The following is a 21,014-nucleotide window of genomic DNA, read 5'->3' as shown; positions in this document are numbered from 1 at the left end:
CTAAACTCTTAACAAATTATTAAATATTTACAGTACTTTTGCAGGGACTGTCATATTGGCCTGCTCCCAATGCAGTCAATTATCTCCTATCTAATGCAATTCCCCAATAAGCTTAACCATGTACAGTTTAATTCATTATCTGCTCCATAATGGATGGCATGTCTCTAGGCGGATGTAGAGACATGAGGCTGTATTTCAGTGATGATTTAGAGAGCCAAAACTGGGAAAAGCAAAAGCACTTTGGACTGGAATCTGCAATCTCGGTGTAATTGCATTTTAGCAAAATACGATATTAACACAAAGCCTTAAATACCACTACACACAAAGCAAACAAACTCAGACTGCATTTTATGTGTCAACCAAAAACTGTATGACTAATGTGTGGAGCTGTATGATCATTTGTTGCACACTATACATGTAATTTACACTAACACTGTGTAATAAACAAAAGACAGAAAAGGTTGTATAAAGGCAAAACAGTAAAGTTTCAATGGCTTTCACCAAATTATTATAATCAGCAAATATAAGGAAATGACATACTGAAGAGCCCCATTTGTCATTGTTTTTGCAACATTAAATAAAGTACGTGATTAACAAATAGAAAAGAAAGACACCTTGAAAAAGAAAATGAACAGCTGTGCTACAAAGTCACTCATCAACTGATTTAAGAAACAAAGTAAGAATAGTGAAGAGTGATAAAGAAAGTAGCTTCTGCTGTCAGCTGAATTTTTGCATAAAGCCAAAACCAAAATAGACTGCCCCTAGTCTTCTTGAATGTATTGCAATAAACTCAGCCCAATCTACTTCACAGGGTTGTTGTTGTGGGGATAAGATTTGAGAGCAGCAGGAGGAGAATGTTGTAAGGTGCTTTGAGCTCTTTAAAAAAGAAAAAGTTTGGATATAAATCCAATAGTAAATAAATAAATAAAAGCAGCTGCTCCATTGCACTCCATACCAGGCCTGGTCCAAGTAGCAAAATACGTTTGCTTGTCCTCTGCCATATATTCTTGTGGCAACAGCATCAAACCCAGGCCTACTCAATTTTCCCTGGCCCCCATTATTTCCATTCAACACACTCAATAAACCAAACCAACCATGTTTTCTAACACTCTGTAATGTTTTGTGATTGAATTGTAATGATTTAATCATTTAGTGACTCCTACACCCAGTACGTCCATATATGCCAGCCCGCCCCCCTGAGATCTGTGGGAGAGGCCCTTCTCCAGGAACCCTCCATGAAGGAAATTAGGAGGGTGAGTACTCGGAGGAGGGCTTTCTCTGCGGTGGCGCCCAATCTATGGAATGAGCTCCCCAGAGAGGTCCGCCTGGCGCCGTCGTTATTTGCTTTTCTGCGCCAGGCAAAGACCTTTTTATTCAAATGTCATTTTAACTGTTAATAGTATTTATTTATTTTATTCTTTGGCCAGGGCGACTTAATTTATACTGTTAATTTATATTATTTTAAGGAAGTTTATTTATGTTTGTGAGCCGTCCCGAGGCTTCAGCGAATGGGGCGGCATAGAAGAGTCCTAAATAAATAAATAAATAAAATAATGACTGTACTGCACTCACAATTAATATGGTAAAGGAAAATATTAGGTGCATAAATTTAGTAGAATGTGTGGAACTAGATAACTGGAGGTGGATAATAATTTCCTCTCTCACCTATGTTGTATAGTCTTCATCAGTCCCTAAATCATTTCTGAGCTGAATTTACAGTACTGCTTTTAACCTTTAAAAACCTATACAAGCAGTCATTGGACCATCTTTTTCCCAATGGTTCATGCTTTTACTGAGATCAGCATCTAAGGCTCTTCTCCAGGGTCTCTTACTTTTTATTTTTTATGTGCAGTAGATGTAACTTCAGAGCAAGCCTTTTCCTGGAAGTTCCTCCCCTTTGGAATTCTCTTCTCATGGAAACTTGCTTTTTACTAATATTTAGGTGCCAAAGTGCAATAATGTAAAGTGTAATGTGCATTTGCCTTTAAATGTTGGTAAGTTTCAGAAGGGCAAGGGGGGTAAAAGAGGGGAATGAGTAAGTGAGGTCACTGGGAGTATGTGGATGGCACTTGGAAGGGTCTGAGGGGAGAGAAAGAGATACTTTCACTCAGTCAGAGTTGTGGTCTGTCAGCAGATACACACAGTTGGAGTCAGCCAGTGGTCTGCAGAAACTGAAGAGGCAGCCTTCCCTTTAGATAGAGAAGATACTGCTGTGGAAGGTATTTAGGATTCATAAGGAAAGGGAAGCAAATAGAATACATGGAGGACATATTAGTGACTAGCGAGAGTCAAAGCCTAATATTGTGAAGTACTGTAAGGCTGTGAGAGATTGAAGCTGACAGAAACCTGAGTGCAGAAGGGAAAGATTAAGCTGAGATAAATAAAATAAAAACTGGTCCAAGGACATTCAGGAGAGAAAGGAGGATGTGTGAGTGAGGAGTGTTTGTCAAGGGAAAGAGTATGATACTTCAGTCAAAAGTTATTATTATACAGTTTTATTTACTTAGAAATAAGTTACTGAACATCTTGAAACCAATATGCTTGTGGTACAATTGAAGTTTTACTTTGCTTATTGTTAACCCAGGGTCCTAAGCTGTTTGAATATCAGTGCCTCATGCTAGGAACCACACAGTCCAATGAAGAAGCCTTATAGCTTGGGGACAATACTGAGCGAGAGGTTAATTAATAAGATTGGAATTAAATTCCTGGTGGCAGGGTTACATATGGAGAGAAAGTGAGGGAAATACCAAGAAAGTTAGAAATGCACCATATCAGAACAAGTTATAGGAGTGTGCTTGTGGCATAAAACTATTGTTACTTTCCCAAAATTTCAAATGACATGTTGTTGCTTTACTGAACATTGTTTGCCAGTAAGTTTTTGTTTTAGGTTGCCCCCCCCCCCCGGTATTTCTCTGATGTTGAATAAAGCAGAATGTACAAAGAACCAATAGGTAAACTAATTCCAAAGTATAATTGGGATTGTCACCAAATCCTATGCGTGTTTGCTCTAAAGTAACTCCCATGAATGAGCAAAAGCAGCAACCAAGTGATAAACGGTAGGTCATGCATAGGCTCTGAAAAAAGAAAGGTTAAGCCTCAGGGGAGAAGTAACAATTGCCTTCATTAAGAGACACATGTCAACTACTGGAACTAGACATACAGGCATCTAAAGTGCTGGCCAGCTAGTCTGGCCAACTACCGCCAGGGCCAGAGAAAAGGCAACACTCCCCAGCATCTAGGCATAGCAGTTGTGGTTACACTGTGCCAGCATCCAAAAGTGGTCCATGGCTTGGCAAAAGGAAGATGGCGCACAGCTTGAGAATTAGGGATTCATCTGCACATTTCTAAAACCCCTTTCAGGACTTATAAGCCATCACAAGGAAGTGTTCAAGAAATAAATAACACATAACAACAATGGTTGTTAGTTAGTTGCAAAGTAGCGTTTGACCCATCGCAACCCCATGGACAACATTCCTCCAGGCCTTCATGTCCTCCACTATCCGACTGCTTCAGTGAATTCATCTAGCTGCCTCATACTCTGCCATCCCCTTCTTCTTTTGGCGTCAATCGTTCCAGGCATTAGGCTCTTCCCCGGGGAGTCCTTCCTTCTCATTAGGTAGCCAAAGTATTTGAGTTTCATCTTCAGTATCTGGCCTTCTAAAGAGCAGTCAAGGTTGACCCCCTCTAGGACTGAATGAATTGATTGCCTTGCAGTCCAAGGAACTCGCAGGAGTCTCCTCCAGCACCACAATTCAAAGGCCTCAATTCTTTAGCACTCAGCCTTCCTTATCGTCCAACTTTCACAGCCATACATTGCAACTGGGAAAACCATAGCCTTGACTATACGCACTTTTGTTGGCATGGTGATGTCTCCGCTTTTTAGTATGCTGTCTAGATTTGCTACAGTTTTCCTCCCAAGGAGCAAGCTACTTTTAATTTCTTGGTTGCAGTCCCTGTCTGCTGTGATCTTGGAGCCCAGGAAAATAAAATCTGTCACTACCTCCATTTCTTCCCCATCTATTTGCCAGGAAGTGAGAGGACCGGATGCTATGATCTTAGTTTTCTTAATGTTGAGTTTCAAGCCAACTTTTGAGCTCTCCTCCTTCACCCGCATCAAGAGGCTCTTTAGTTCCTCTTCACTTTCTGCCATGACAGTGGTATCATCTGCGTATCTGAGGTTGTTGATATTTCTCCCAGCAATCTTACTTCCAACTGGTGATTCATCTAGCCTTGCCTTTCTCATGATGTGCTCTGCATATAAGTTAAATAGGCAGGGTGACAATATACAGCCTTGCTGAACTCCTTTCTCAATTTTGAACCATTCATAGTCAATGAAGAAGTAGATGTTTTTCTGGAACTTTCTAGCTTTCTCCATGATCCAGCGTAAGCTGGCACTGCCTTGTCATGGCGAAGGGCTTATGTAGCTCAACGAGCTATGCCGTGCAGGGCCACCCAAGACAGACAGGTCATAACAACAATACAAATGCATTAAATCACCATTTTAAAAATATCCATGTATACTCCTTAACATAAAGAATACCAAAATTCCCAAGATGGCTGTTAAAAATGCATATTGAAATTAAAATATCTTCAAAGAACTGCCAGCACAGGGAGGAGCAGCAAACACACAAGCAGGCAACAGCTGAATTTCTGATGCTTGGTCCAGCATTACAACCATGTTCTAAATTCCACATCAGGGAAAAAAGCCTCAGCTCATGCCTCCCTGGCCTGCCTTTTTGCACTGGATTACAACAAGCAATGATGCTGAAAGTTATCTAGATCAAAGTAAGAATTTATGTACTTCAATCAACTCTAATTGGGTGCTCTCCAGATGTGTTGGACTATTAACTGTCATCATCCCCAGTCAGGCTGGCCAACACATCTGGCAGGCAACAGAAAGGGCATGGCCTCAGTCATAACAGTTGGATGGAATAAGGAAGTCAAAATACAGAGAGTACTACAATTTGAAATATAAAAGGAGGTAACTGTTCCTGCCAGTGGACAGCCACATCACACTTCAGATATGGAGGAATGGGAGCTCCCTTCCAGGAGAGTCACCGATCCTATCCAGCATCCTGGTGGTAGCATTTGGGGGTCTACAAAGTGTGGCTGGGCTTACAAGTTAACAATTTTGTCCAGCCACTGGAATATACAAAAAGTGTTTCTGAGCAGAAGCAGAAAGCTTTCCTCTGTCCATTGAGAAGATATTCCACCTGTCAGAGAAGCACAATCTTTACATTTCCATCCACCCCAGGTTTTCTCATTTTTCCCCTTGCAGCTACTCTCCTCCTGTGTTTATTTAAAATATATCCATATTTTATGGATAGAATAGAAAGAGCAAAATAGAAAGAGCAGATGGACTGAGTTGCTAGGTAGTGTAAACTTCCATTTCTTCTACTGGAACTTAATTAGAGATGGAGAGAAATGAAGGCAGCTTATTCCTTAATGTTTCATTTCACTTTATTCTGTGAGATTTTTGAGTTACAGATCTTGTTCTCAGACAGTCTTAATATCAGCCGTGCACCCAAGTGTGTCCAGCAATGCTTCCAGGTAAGAAATTTATCAGATCTATCATTCAAGACATGCAACATAAACATTCTTGTGGAAATCTAAAGAAGTTTTTTTTAGCACAGCATAAAAGAAAAAAAATATTTCAGTTAAATTCCAGGGTCAACAATGTGATGAATATAATATGTGAGCTGGCATTTGGGTCTCAGATCCCACGTCTGTTTTGTTCTCTAGGCCAGATTATTTGTTTCACAGTTTGCCTTCTGTGAAACAAATGATGGGCCAAAGTAGTGTAGATTCAAAAGAATGGTTTTGCGTCTCAGCGCTAAGATTCTACCTCTACCTTGTATTCAGGTTCTTAGGCAAAAACTTTACTTTAACTTCACCAGTGTGCTCCCATCCTGGGAAATGAGTATTTTGTGAGTGGGCACACCCACTGTGGCAGCTGTTTTGTGAGAGAACCCACAACACTCTCACAATTTTTCAAATATACCCACTGGCCCAAATAAAGTTGGTCTGAATGTTTTTTCTTTCATATTTTTGTAGAAGTAGTAGTAATGAAGAGATGTAAAAATCAAGTGATAGGCCAGGGATCAAATTCATTCTGGAAGTGAGTGCTGCAAACTATCTGTAAACCTGAGATCTTTGTTTCCTAGTATTTCCATCTTTTAAACATTCCAAATAATGAAATAAAAAACTTGGGATAAAGACTTGGACACTACGGCCACACTGAATTCCCCCTACTCTATCATTATATTAATTCTCTGATTCATGAAGTCTCTCTGAATTAAGCCACTTTTCATTGGATTTCTTTGTGTATTTCTACCTTATCTTCCTAGTCACAGACAGAAAGGAGATACTCATAATGTGGTTCAACACATGTAGTAATCTACTAGCATTCTAAGAGACAAATCTGCAGCCACTAATATAGCTGACAGAGAAATATGAACACAACAGTATCAAGGCATTTTGCTGTTTGTTAGAGTGTCTTATTATCACGGCAGCAGATTTCAGCCTGAAAAGACTATCAGAACTCTTTCCTACAGACCATCATCTGTTCTAAAAATTGCTTTAAGATTAGAAACATTTGTTACTGTTATTTCCCCATTTTCTTCTTGTTTCTGTTATCCAGAAGGTGCAAAGAGCAACTGCATTTTCCCTCACTGCCTCATACTGTAATTTAAGTTTGATTCTGTAATGCAAGATGTCTTTTGTGTGAAAGATGAGGATAGCAAGACAATTTTGCTCAGTACTTGGCCTGATAGGAAAGCATTTTTAAAACTGGTCAAGCTAAGAGTAGCATTTTGATCGATTTCTGCATCCTGTGCTCTGTTCTCAGGTTTGAACATTAGTTTTCCAATATTCAGCTAATTATTTTCAGGTACCAAGCAGGTAGTGAATACTGAGAATTCAATCCCAGAGCATGAAGCTTTTCATAACAAGCTTGAAACTAAAAGTAAGAAAGAAAAAGGGAACATTTCAACAGAGGGAGTTATGAAATAATCAATTACTTAACCTTTGCTCCAAGACTGAAGCCTGTGAAAGCCAAACTAAAACACCTGGTTTGCTTTTAACAAGTTTTACAGCCATACAAAAAGTCTTGTATTTATGACTTGTATTTAACATTGACTTTGCATTAGTTTTTCTCAGAACTAGGTAAGTTCATTTTCAAAGAAACAAGGAAGTGTGGTTGTGTTTAAAGATACCTCATGTTTAAAAAGAGAGATCAAGCCATGAAGGAAAAACCCTTAATGGTTGAAAAAATAAGCACTTTATTGAATCCATTCCACCTAGTGCTAAAAATCATTCATAAAGAGCACAGTGGGGATGGAATTATGAATTAAATGCATTCTGTTTTAATGATGTTTGCAAGTAAAGAGAATGGAATGTTTAAGTGCTTAGTTCCTGACAGTGATGAGACAGATTAGCAGTTCACATATGGAAGCATTTGTCATTTTTTTCCTTTTTGTTTTTAAGTCTACTCAGATTCAGCAGCTATAATGAATGGTACGCAGTCTCAGAACTGCTTCATATATTACAGTATCAGAGCAATATCCAAAGATGCTACTCTGATGTCACAGATTCAGCACAGCCATAATGAAACACCTTAACCCTTTCCTTGAAAAACCCAACGCAGCAGCATTGGTATTTGCGCTAGAGGTTGCTTATACTAGCACTATATCAATTCCAGGAACAAAGCAGTAGCATCACATACTATTCTTAGTGTGAATCTTGCATTTTTCCTTCTGTGCAATCCAAGGATAGGCAACCTTTTGGCCTCATGGGCACATTCTGACAGCCAGTATAATGCAGTAGTTAAAAATACTGCACTAGGATTCAAGAGATCCAGATTCTAGTCCCCAGTCAGCCATGAACCCCACTGTATGACTTTGGGCCAGTCACTGCCACACAGCCTAACCTGTTTACATTATGGTTGCTGTGAGGAGAGAGGAGCACCTTGTAAGCTATCTTAGGTTTCCTACAAGAGGAAGATGATAGGATGCAAATGCAGTGGTGTGATGGTGGTGGTGGTGGTGGTGATGATTTGGAAGCTTGAAAAGATATCCTGGACACAGCCATAAAATGGACAAGTAATCTGCCCAGAGGCATAATGGGAAATGAAGGTGGCAGCAGCTAAAGATTCCATCTTCACTATGAAACAATTCCAGCTGCCAGCAAGGAGTAGGTTGCCTTGGTAGAGACCAAGAAAGGTGTCTGCAAGCACACTGAGGCCTACGGGCACTGCTACAACTGCTCCTCACTGTAATCTATTGCACAAGAAGGAAGCATATCGCTCTTTTTTAAATCACATTGCCAGAGACTGGGACCAACAGGGGCTATTCTTGTGTATATGCAGCGTGCATGCTAATTTTTCAATATGTGGCATGGCCCTTACTCACCACTCACAGGAGCTCTGTACAAACTGATAAAGAAGGCTACTGCAACTGAATGTAAGTCATTCCACAAACACACTTTCCAAAATATTAGTGATTATAACAGATCTGAAAACATATCTCAAAAATCAGCTTTACAATTGTATTATACTGTTAACAATTCTGTACTTTAAAAAAATAAGAATACACAACTACTGTAACATAAGTACATAAGAAGAGCCATGCTGGATTACCCCAAAGTCCATCTAGTCCAGAATTCTGTTCATAGTGGCCAACCAGTTGCCAAAGGAAACCCACAAATATGGCATGAAAGAAACTGCATCATGTTGCACAGAAAACAGTGTACACAGGCATACTGCTTCTGATAATTGGGGCATCACTGAGTCATTGAGCTAGTAAATAGCTTTGGATAGCCCTATATCCTCCTAGAATTTGTCCAAACCCCTTTTAAAGCCACCCAAATTGGTGGCCATCACCATACCTTGTGGTACATGTCCAACCACTTCCTTAGCAAGAAACATATGGTGTTGCCTAAAGTTCTCAATTTAAATCAATGAATTATAAATACAGCAGCATATACACAAACAAATACCAAATGGTATTCCACTAAAAAGAGCAACCTTGCTTTTACTATAGTCTGAAGGCTAATGTTGAGATATAGACTTTAAAAAAAGCTATTTCTAGCAGAAACTATTTTTTTCTACCTATCAATATAAACTTTGAATAAGTGTCAATTTCCATACAAATAGTTTCTGGGAATAAATGACATATTTGCACTGAAAAAAGCATTATGCTTGCTAAATATTTATGAAGACAGCTTGTACGTTTGGGTTCATTTTCAATATTTGTAGTCTCCAATACGCTGGGCAATGTACAAACAATTTTGCTCAATAACGATAAAAGAAACAAATTGCAGGTAGAAAACAGCAAAAATAAATGAAGCCACATATATAAGCCTTTTTGCCAAGCAGCAAGGAAAATGGACCCTTAAATAAAGGTGCTATCAGCGGCTTTATTTGGAAACTACTTCTGGGTACAAAAGAAAAAGGAAAAATAGGAAAATGGCCAACTTTAGTCCATAATGGTTTTGATGCTGAACACCATCAGATCCTCTCTGATTTTGGGCTTCTTTTTTCTGTTGTTAGTTTAAAGAAAACTTTAAACATTCTGGAACACAATAAACTTCTTTTTCTGAACTAATTGGGCGGCAGGGGAGGGGGGGACAGATCTTATTTATTTTATTTATTTATTAAAACATTTCTATGCCGCCCCTTGCCAAAGCCTCGGGGCAGCTCACAACACAAGAACTTGTTATTAGAACCTGTTTTTATTGAGCGCCTGCCTTGCAAGAATCAAGGATTTGCAATGAAATGAACACTGCAATGCCAAGCCAAGACAACGGCATCTCTGTCAAGCACGCTGACAGTTAAAAGGCAACAATGTAATGATGCAGCAAGACCCCTGACAGTACAGTGACAAATTCTCTCAGATCCTCACATCATAATGCCGTGTTATTGCACAGCCATCACAGGTGTCAGACACTTGATAATGTTGCTTTGGTCAAAGCTTCATCTAAGTTTGAAAGACAGGGGTATATAGAATCAAAGCTAGAAAACAAGCATGTGTTATTAGAAATGACTCAAGTAATATTTTAAAAAACTTCACATTTTTGTTTTCTGCATGCTTAAGAAAGTGCACACAGTGAAGGTATGAATCTTTAATGTAAGACTAAGGAGATGCAAATTGACTCAGCACTAAACAATGTCTTACTAATAACGAGAGCTGACTTGATAGATACAGCTGTACTGATTAATCAGAGTGAACTCAGTGTGGGCAGAAAGTAGATGAAGTCCTAACATTCTCATCTATTGGCCACGTTGACAGAAGCTTCTGAGAGCTAAAAGCCAAAATAGATAGAAAACTATCTTCTGTCTACCCAGGACAAAAGTCATATGCTTACTGAAAAAAACACAAGGCAACTGGAACAGGGAGCTTCTGGAAACTAGAAGACCATAAACTCTTCCCTCTGGCCCTGTTTCAGTTTTTCAGTGTGTCTTAAACACAACTGTCAACTATTTTTGGCCAGCCTTACTGGCAACGTCAAAAATTGTGTTCACCCACCACTTCCAAAATGATAGAGGCAAACACAAGAAAAGCAAGAGCAACTGTGACTTTACCTGACACTCTTCCAGTTTCAGATGCTACTTAACAAAGAAGCTCTGAACTGACATCTCAAGAAGTCTATTCTGAAGTTTGGCTTCAGCTGCTGCTCAAGGGGACTCCAAATCTCAGTGTGAAGCTGTGGCAGAAGGTTTCTCCAGCTTTCCTGTCACTGAAAAGCAATGGGTGAAGAATTCCCATCTCTGTTTCCTGCAGGAAGGGAGGCAGGAGCATCTTCTGCCAGCTTCATCTGATGCAGGGTGGCAGCCTAGAAGTCTGATCATGCTTTCCTGCCCCAAACAGGCCAAAGTGGGGTGAGGGCTTGCCAGTTTGGCCATGCACAGCCAGGCTACTGGGCTGTGAATACTAAAATTAAGTGCTATTTTGTGGCACAGAAAGCCTAGCTACAGTTTTATCTGTGTTCTGGTAACCTCTCATTTGAATGACTGCATTGTGGGGCTGCATTTGAAAACGTTCTTTTGTGTTCGAATGATCCAAAACAGGGCAGAAAGACTGTTGATAGGGACTGGTTCCTAAGACCATATTATGCCAGCCCTCTTCCAGCTACACTGGTTGCCAGTTGAGGTACGGGGTTGATTCAGAATGCTAGCACTGACATTCAAAGTCCTAAATGGCTTGGGGCCTGGATATCTGAAGGACCACCTTATCCCATATGTAGCTAGTTGGGCCCTAGGGTGATCTTTGAGGGATCTTCTCCAGAAGCCTCTTCCAAAGGAAGTGAGATGGGTTGGCTACCAGGAAAAGGGCCTTTTTGGTTGTGCATTCCAGTTTTGGAATAATCTCCCCAAAGAGGTGTGCCTAGCACCTATCTTGTAATATTTTCAGCACCAGGTAAAGGCCTTTTTTATTTTCCCAGCATTTTGTAGTTTTTAATTTGGTTTTTATATATTGCATTTTATACTGTATTGCTGCAATGTTTCTATGATGATTCAACTGCAATTACTATTGTGGTTTTGTTGATTTAAATTGCTTTTCTTTTTGTGTGTGTCTTAACATTTGTTAACTGCCCAGACAGCCTTGGTTATTGGGTGGTATAAAGATGAAGTAAGTAAGTAAGTAAATGTATGTTGGGCCATTTTTAAGCCCTTGAAGCAGTCACACAGTAAAGTAGACAGAAGGCTGAATACTCCCCCTCATTCCAACCAAAACAAATGCAGAAATGGGACCCAAAGTAGGCTCTTTCCATGGAAGAAGCAACAACAACAGTGCCAGGAACCGTCTCCCTAAGGGCACATCCTAGACATTCCAGCTTTACATCTTATACAAGCAAGCTAGTACATGATTTATTTCTGTAACAGCCAGCAATTCTATTTTTCTGCAGGAGTTGGGTCAAACAGCTTCTCTTAAATTTTGGTTCATGCATTATGAAAGCCTGCATAGTGTGGTAGTTAGAGTGCTGGACTGGGGATTGATTTTTATATACAGGACAATAACTCAATCCATGGAATACAGCACACAGATAATAAAATTATTAATACTCTGATCTTCACTAGGGGTTTCTGTCCAAAAATCAATCTTAAAAAACATGCCAAATGAATTGAACCCACAGAAACCCAAGCCTACAACCAATCACTAGTTCTATGAGACACTGTTGTCTTATAGCAAGCTGCTTGTTATATTCAAGAAGGAGATAAGCACTTGACATATATCCATTAGAAACTGATCTTACCATGAGGTTTATGTTCTCCTCACAGATACATTCAAACAGGTAATCAGACTAATTGCACTATAAGCGACTTAAGAACACAAAAATAATTCAATTCTTAACTCAATCCAATTCACATATTAGTAAGTACTTTGTTTTATCACAGAATACCATTTCATTCTGATTTTTGCCATTTTAATTTCACAAAGCTAAGACAATGTATGCATTATGAAAATTACAGGCTAAATTACAGAGGGCAGACATTTCTTATGGAATTCTTAAGTTGGAACAGTAATACCCTGAACTTTTCATCCCCTTAAAAAAAAAAAAAAAACCTATCAATTGGGCACTAAATCTGATTAGCTGAAAACAATGGATTGCTTTCCACTTAAATCTATGTTTTAAAGCTCTTTAAATATATTTCATTATTTCTTTTGATTCTACTCAGAAGAGTCAGGCTAAAGTTGACCTCAAAGGCTTGATACTGTGTCTCAAGCTGTCAAATCAATGTGTACAAATTTGATGTCTGGAAAAAAAATGCAGCTCAAATTACTAAAAAGACTTGTCATGCACAGAAGAGTTACATGCAGTTATTGCAGCCATTGTCTGCAGTTGCTTATGCTGTCACAATTCATTTCAAATTCAAGCTTTTACATTCCATGGTTTTAGCTGCTGCTTATCTTTTAAATATATGATGGATTTCAAATCCAAAGTATTATCAAAAGTCAAATTCTTACACACACCTGCATGCACTGTTATGACAGCAGGATAATTAGCAAATTGATCATATTTAGCTTAACATGATGGACATTTTTTCATGAGCAAATAAAGGTTCTCAGACTTTTGTAGGCAGAAAGTACAGGCAGCGTAACAGAAAATTACAGGAAATCAGTTGCATCCAACTATAACTGTTTACAATCAGAAAAGATGTCACTGAAAGAATGGATTCCCTCTCCCCACTGAAGCCTCCTGCATTTCCTTCCAAATCTGTTTTGAAGCACTGAGAAGCAGATCTGGGATAGCCTAATGAAGAAGGAAGGAAGGAGACATTCCTATTGAGAAGGTGGTCTGCTCTAGTAGCATTGACAGAACCCAGTGAATGATATAGAAAACTTTCCTATATTCCCACAGACCCTCCATACTAGTTGCTTGATGAACATAATCCACTGCAGTAGCGCAGGAGGACACACAGACCACTCAATTCCTGCTGCTGCTCTAATATGCTGGCTCCACACATGACTGTATACACACAGGCTCTAAAAGGGGAAAACAAAAGCTTTGCTAAACACTATGGGCCTCCCTTTGCATATAGTTACTATACCCAGCTGGAAAAAGATGATCTATTTATCTGAAGTAGGGAGGAAGGATAAAAATGTCAAGTATGCTTGCAAAATCACAAACTACAGTTATTCATCAACTGTGTACCTTCAAAAAATTGGAAACCTAAGAATCAGAAGTTATTTTAATGATACTCATAGAAGTAAGGATACTTCTACACTCTTCCACTGAATTTATACCATGCACAATCCTTGATGTTTAATTTACATTTCTGGCAAAATGTTTGGAAATCAAGTATTTTTATTTAATGAGCTATGCTGTAAGCAAAAACAATGGGTATTTTAGCACCCTAAGCTAATGGTATGTATCTTAATTTGCAGAAAAGAGAACATTAGAGACAGAAGGTAGTAAAAACCCAGTGTTCGTAGTCCCTTTAAATCCCTGGATATCCATGAGCAATTGCCATTAGGGTTTCATGGTAGTTTTTAATCATGCAGGTCTCAGATGATAGAAAACTAAATTTAAACTATTAATGCCTACCACTAGGTCACTTAAATAGCCTCAGATTGTAACTAGTAATTGACATAGGTAACACTTAAATCCATAATTTAAATATTTTATCTCACTGCTAACAGGGAATGCTGGATGATTAAAGCTGCCTTACTGGCCCCAAATACTGTTAGGGGCTGCTCCCTTATGTGGTGAACCACTGCACAACAAGAGGCCACTTCTCAGTGAACAATGGCTCAGCTTCTCAGGCTGATCAGTGGATCATTCCGGGCAGGAAGGGGGTATAAGAAGCCTTCTGTTTCAGCTGAGACATGTTGCAGCAAAACAATATAAGCTTTGGCACGTTCCTGTATCCTTGGTTATCCTACAGTCCTGAATTCTGCTATGTTCCATGGCTCCTAGCTCACCTCAGACTGCTGTCCATGGTCCAGCCCTGACACCAATGTATACTGTACCCCTTCTCTCTCTCCTCTTTTTCAGGATAACAAGAAATGCTTTCATTAAAACAGAACTCTAACCTAATCTTTCTATCTAGCAGTTCACTAGCATGGATTGAAATAACACATAAGCCACTGCCCAAGAACAAAACACTTGGTGCTAAACAGAAGGAATTAAAGAATTTAGCAACACAATCTGTTTGAAAATCTGTATGATTCTCTGTAAGGCCACATCTGACAATGCAATGGATAATGGTTCAGCTTCATGTGTACACACCTAACTTCCTCCAAATCTTGTGTAATTCCCACTCCTTGTCCTTCACTTTAACTGTGGCTTCCTATATTTTCTGCAGTGTAGTTCACATTAATTATGGCTAGTTTAAATAAGCAACTACAGAAATCATGGTTTGAAGTTGGCTAGTTTTAAGCTAAATTTATTTAATGCTTACCACAGGCTGTCACTTTAGATGACATGACAAATGACAGTTTGCTAAAAGTGGAGGTACTCTCAGTCTTGTGGGATCATACAGAAATGAAGAGGCAACTTGCAAGCCTAACAGGAAGTGGGGCTCATTCATACTTCACTCTACCAGGGGAGGGCAACTTGTGGCTCACCCCGTTGTGAATGGTAATGGTAGCTGCAGTTCAACAACAACTGGAGATCCATAAATTGCCCAGCCCTGCATCAAATGTTGGCTTAGGATTATGTCCCAGAATGGCCACTATGTAACGTAATACTCAATGGAGCAGCCCAGAGAAGCCTCTACACATAAATATGCAAAGAACTCGTTCATTTCTTTCCATCAAATTTGAGGGAAACTGCTAAGGTTCTGATTCAGTACTTGAGGTCAGTAATGAACTAGAATATGGTGAACAGACTGACGCTAATGAAGGCACAGAGTTGCTCCTAGCTAGTAGAATTATTGATCTGAAGAAAGAAGTTCTGCCTGTGGAAACTGAACTCTGCTTAAAAACTAAAGATCTGAAATCTTGATTTGACATGACACTTAAATATCCATGCCAAGAGTGGTCCAGGACTCAGACTGTTGGGCTAGATTTGTTGTCATATTCTGAAAATGAGGAAGAGGGGCAGGAGTGGGGTCAGTAAAGCCTTTGAAGCTCCTTCAAGGTTGCCTAGTGAAGTTTCTTGGGCAGAGCATGAGAATCAGCCTGTTTTGGAAGGTGGAAGGGTTTTCAAGAGGGGAGGGGGAGCAAATGCAAGACCCAGTCCTTGACGCAACAGGTTGGGAGAAATGAGCAGGGAGCTTTGCTGTCCCCTCTGCCTTGCTCTACAGCAGGAAAAGCTACCCTGAAGCTGGAACCAGAAGCTTTACTGAAAGAGAGGGACTGAGGGGAAGTTTCCAGTTTGGATTCAATGACTTTCAGGACCAGGTGCTTCTCTTTTAACCTTTGGCAATAAGCCTATTTAGTTGTCAAACTGTTATCTGCTGAGTTTCAATAAAGGAACTGCATTTCAAAGGATTGTCTTGAATTTTGGAACCAGAGGGAAGAGACCAGCTCACAACAATCCTGATGGAAACATACAACATAAATTTAATATATTTTCAGTAAGAAAACCACTATTAGTCAATTTTGTGTAAGTTGACAAGAAGGAGCTTCTAGTAAAGTAACAATTAGCTTAGGTTTACACAATTATGCCAAAAATCTCAATGTCACGTTTCCCCTCAAAAGCTAACAGAATAATTTAAGGTTTTCAGTTCAGGAGCAAAAGTAGGCATAAGCACAGTTAGGAAAACATCATATGTTTTGAAAAGCCAAAAACAAATGCACATAACTACTGAGGGAAGGAGGGCAGGTGGGCGGGCACTATTCCACTGCAGCATTCAATTAACTATATTAATTCAGGATATATCTTATCTCAGATGTTTACAGAGTGGCATTGCTTTATTTCTGTATTAGGCACAAGCCTAGTAAAAACTCTATTTATTTATATGCCATCTTTTCATAGAAAATTCGCAAGACAAAAAAAAAAAGGTGAATTCCAAAGACACAGAAGCACTCAAGATCTTACTGCAAAAATAAGTTGGCCACTGAAGTGCACCAAAGAATTTCACAAGAATATCAGTCTATGCTTTATAGAGTACAGCAAGGCCTTTGACTGAGGAACACAGTCAGCTACAGATGGTTATGGAAGAGCTGGGTGCACCTCAGCTGGATTGTCCTGATGCAAAACCTTGTATCACGGACAAGAAGACTAAACATGAGGTGGATTGTTTCTATAAAGAAAGCCACAGCCTTAATTTTACAAGAGCTGAGCAAGGCTGTCAAGAACAAGAAATTTTGGAAGGCATTCATTCATGGGATCACCATAAATTGGACATAACTTGTTAGCACACAACAGTAGTGACAATTTAATCCCAAAATACAGTGTGAGCGTCACAATGTATAAGCAATGATTTAGAATGGTACCTCTACTTTCATTTTTGTCTGTTCAGTGTCTAATTTAAATTGCTAGTATTAACCAATAAACAGTATGAAGAATGCATTTGCTAGGGAGAACCTCTTCTACTATGAAGCCATGCAACTTCAGCAACTTAAAAGTACATGACTTACTGAAAACACTATTGCTACTTCAGTTATGACTAGTTCATACATATCTTGGTTTTTGCAAATTTTCCTCTTGCTCAATCCCTACATTCATCTAGTCTACGTTGGCTACATGTGGGTGAAGCTGCTATCAGCAATTCTTAGTGATATTATAAAGTAGCTAGAAATAGGAATACTGGAGCACATTGTATAAAATAAAGCCATTTTTATAGTCAAATGCTGGAAACATACTTGTTTCAGTAAATAAGTAATTAAAATATGTTAATGTTACCTGAACAACTAGTCTTGATTTAGTTTTTATTTAATTGGTCTCTTTAATTCATTAAAGAAAAGAATTATTGATATCAGCACGCAGCATGGCTAACTCTATGAATTAACTTCTTTGTATATTTCTCTGTTTAAACGATCACTACTCTGCTTCTTACCAATTTTGTATCTAAATTAAAACATTAAATCTTTTACTTGGATGTTCCACTGATAAGATAATCAGAAACCTCCCCTCAAAGGAACACATAAACTTCTTACCATTTCCTTGTCTCTTGGTCTGATACAGGTACACATCTCAGGCCAGCTCCAACCACCATGAGAAATGATGTTAACAACACAGTTATTCTGAGTCCTAAATGGAAAGGGATAATTTTATTACAGGAAAAGCAGACACTGTATAACAAAGCACATCATACAAAGCTACACAATTACACAATTGCTTTAGATGAAATATATCTAGGAGGCTATATAAAAAAAGATAATTAACTGACAGGATAACAATTTTTTAAATCAATAGCAGCATATGCATCCCAATCTTCATCAGTTCAAAACTCACCCACCCACAAGCAGCCTAAACTTTCTGACCTAATACTGAAAGTAGCTATATGTAGGCTTAACTTGTTTTTTTCCTTAGGTTGCCACAATTTCATGAGGAGATGATAGGCTTCTGAACGCCCTGGCTAGCTAAGTCCGGCAAGCAATAATAAATGCATATTGGGAAAGAGTGAAGCTCCACATCTTCTTAAGGAAGCATAGAAACTTTCTAGAAGGTTAGATTGGTTAAGAACACAGAACGGAGTCTCTTTTGTAGTGTATCCTAACTGTAGAATTCCCCTTCCTAGAGAGGTTAGGAGAGCACAATCTTGTTTCATTTCATGTGGGCCATTAAACCGTTTTTCTTCCACATAGTATTTGAATGATTTAGAATGTAATTCCATACTGTTTTCATTTTTTCCCTTGCCCTATCGTTTTGTTTTTTGTTTTAAATCTTATTTTAAGTCATCAGGGGAGGAGGTTTCTTTCTGGACATAAAAGCATACCATAAATAATATCGATACAATTTTATTTAACTAGTATGGATACACTTTCCAGTTGCCAAACTTGACATTCATTATGTTAATTTATTATTAATTTTATGAAGCAATGCGTGGAAAAATGTGTAAAACACTGTGGTAAAAACTTTACATGTAAATGTTTTCACTCATTCCTGGATGAAACCTAAGGGTGCAATCCAACTGGGTTACCCTTAACCCTATGAATTCAGATTACAGGCATCCTATTGAAATCAAAAGAACTACAAAGGCAAAAATCACTCAGCAAAAAGACTTAGATGGCTCCTTCTGCCCATCTGTCTTTGGTACCAGCTTGTGCGACGGACAGACAGAGTCAATGCCCGGATCCATCTCACCCTGTCAGAGTCTCACTCCTCCTTTCTGTGTCACCCAGAAAATCACCTCCTCAGCATTGGCTTTGGCATTGGTCTTGCAACCTCACAGCTACAGCTGGCATGGAATGAACCATGCCAGCTGCAAGACTGGGGGAGGATGCTCTGAATTCAGAGGTCCAGTTCAGAGCTGGGACTCCAAATTTTCCTATGGCTTGCCAGACAGTGTTCACCACCCATGGGACTAAGCCCTCAGTCTTAATTTTGTAACCTCAGGTAGGAATGTAATTGTTTCTCTGTTCAAAGCAATATTTCACTACTTGATTTTACATTCAAAAGTAAAGTTCATTCACTTTAATTAACATTTTGTACAGTGGTAAGTGCTTGGGAGTTATTCCAAAATAACCAAGAATTAAGGATAAAATAAACAAATGCCAAGTTCGGGTGAAATATCAAACTTCCACTGTATTCATTTTTATATATAGGTACAAAAAATTCACTACGTTCTAGAAGGGAATGCACAATTAAGGTATCTTTGCTGTAAATAGAAGCATCAACCAAAATCTCACCAATAGCAATCACTTTCTGCTCACAAAGATGCCTGGATTATTTTCTTGTTTAATATGTTTCCCCATGACACCAGTGGTATATTTTCTGATTGAAAAATTTATTCTGTTTGCAACATTTTAAAATAAACATGACACAATTGACATTGGAACTTTTCCAACTTTGCAGTATGATTTGCAGACCAAATGATTAGACTTGAAACATGTGCATTAGAATGCTTACTTTTGCAAAAAAAATGCACACAATTTTGCTTTTATCAATGGGTTATGAATGCACACATTTCAAAGATGCACTCAACTGAAGTATACATTTGCAAAATAAAATACAGAGGGGGCCAAAAATGTATACACATTTTAAGAAAGGAAAAAACTGTACTAAAAACTGTTGCATGGTGACGCTAGCTTTCATTTAATTAATGCCATCTTTTGAGCAAACTTCATATTACACATTGCTACTGTAATTCAGTTCAACTTCAAAAAGTAATACATAGATAACATCTCTTAAAATTTGAATACATTTTGGCAGCTCCTGCATGCCTAAAAATTTAAGCAAAAAATAAAAACAAAGCCAATACAAACTTGCATTTAATGAGCACTGAGATGGAATTTAGAGAACTTGAACATATTTCAAGTAGAAACAGTGAAATCAGTGCAACTTAACACAGTCATGACTAAGTATCACTAAGGATGCAATTCCATGTATATTTAGACAAAGAAAAGGTCTGGAGCTCTAGGCATGTTCCATGGTTGGCAGGGGCATGCTGGGAATTGTGAGCATTTTCTTTGTCTAGACATAGGAATGAACCTTAAGTCTGGGTCTAATACAATACTGTTTGGAGATTACTGTATGACAGTTTTCTTTAAAGTCGTCTATCACAATTGTTTCTAATAGAGAGACATATAATATTATTTAATCAATATTTTAATATGTTTTAATATTGAATTTTATTGAATTTTATTAATTTGCAGCCAGTGTGGATGGTTAATTTATTCCTGTTGTAAGCCGTCCAGAGACGCAAGTAATTGGACGGCATACAAATTTTATAAATAAATATTGATATGTGTGCTCCTGAAAAATGTATAGCATCTGATTTCTTCTTCCTTAGAGGAATCTTTTGTTTAATGTTTCCACATTTTTCTTTCTTTTATTTTTAATCCCCTATTTAACACTGAGTTCACTCATTAATGCCCCCCCATGACTTTTAAGAAATAGGTCAGAAACCACGCTGTCTTTTCAAGGCAACCTATATCAGAAGTATCAGATGTTAAAAGGCTGAATTGATCAAGTGAAAACCTAAGAAGTAATCCCACCCAATTTCTCCGCATTGAAAATAGTGGAGCTACACAGACAAATAAAAATGGTACCAGATCACTACTCCACTATTCTATTTTCTCAGCAGCCTAAGATTACATGGGATATGATTTCAAAATCAAGCAGAGCTCGATTCAACAACAGGAAAGCTCAAAATTTTCAGTTATATTACTAGCTAAATGCCTGCCATTAACATAAGAGCAAGATAATAAGGGTGACTTATTTTATATTGTATTTTTGTATTTTTAATTTAATGTTTATATTTTTTGTAATTTAATATTATAATTATTTTTAATTTATTGTTGTAAGCCGCCCGGAGGCTTCGGCAAATGGGGCAGCATAAAAATGTTTTAATAAATAAATAAAAATAAATAAACTCTTACTGGATCTAACCAAAGGCCTTCCTGCTCCCTGCAGGGGTCAGATGCCTGTGGGAAGCCCAAAGGAGAGCATAAGGGAAATAG

The 21,014-nt window shown here is 38.4% G+C and overlaps 1 protein-coding gene across 1 annotated transcript in view; it reads right to left on the bottom strand.

Annotated features, from left to right (window-relative positions):
- The window catches only part of SLC49A4 (solute carrier family 49 member 4), a 117,775-nt gene that overhangs the window by 66,589 nt on the left and 30,172 nt on the right, over positions 1-21,014 (bottom strand). The window contains exon 2 of the mRNA XM_044438508.1: positions 17,547-17,640. Coding sequence (XP_044294443.1) covers positions 17,547-17,640 — 94 coding nt within the window. The remainder of the gene's footprint in view (positions 1-17,546; positions 17,641-21,014) is intronic.

The sequence above is a fragment of the Varanus komodoensis genome, unplaced genomic scaffold (assembly GCF_004798865.1).
Source record: "Varanus komodoensis strain SLA01 unplaced genomic scaffold, ASM479886v1 scaffold32, whole genome shotgun sequence".
NCBI classification, from domain to species: Eukaryota; Metazoa; Chordata; class Lepidosauria; order Squamata; family Varanidae; genus Varanus; species Varanus komodoensis.
This window is presented reverse-complemented; position numbering and strand designations above follow the sequence as displayed.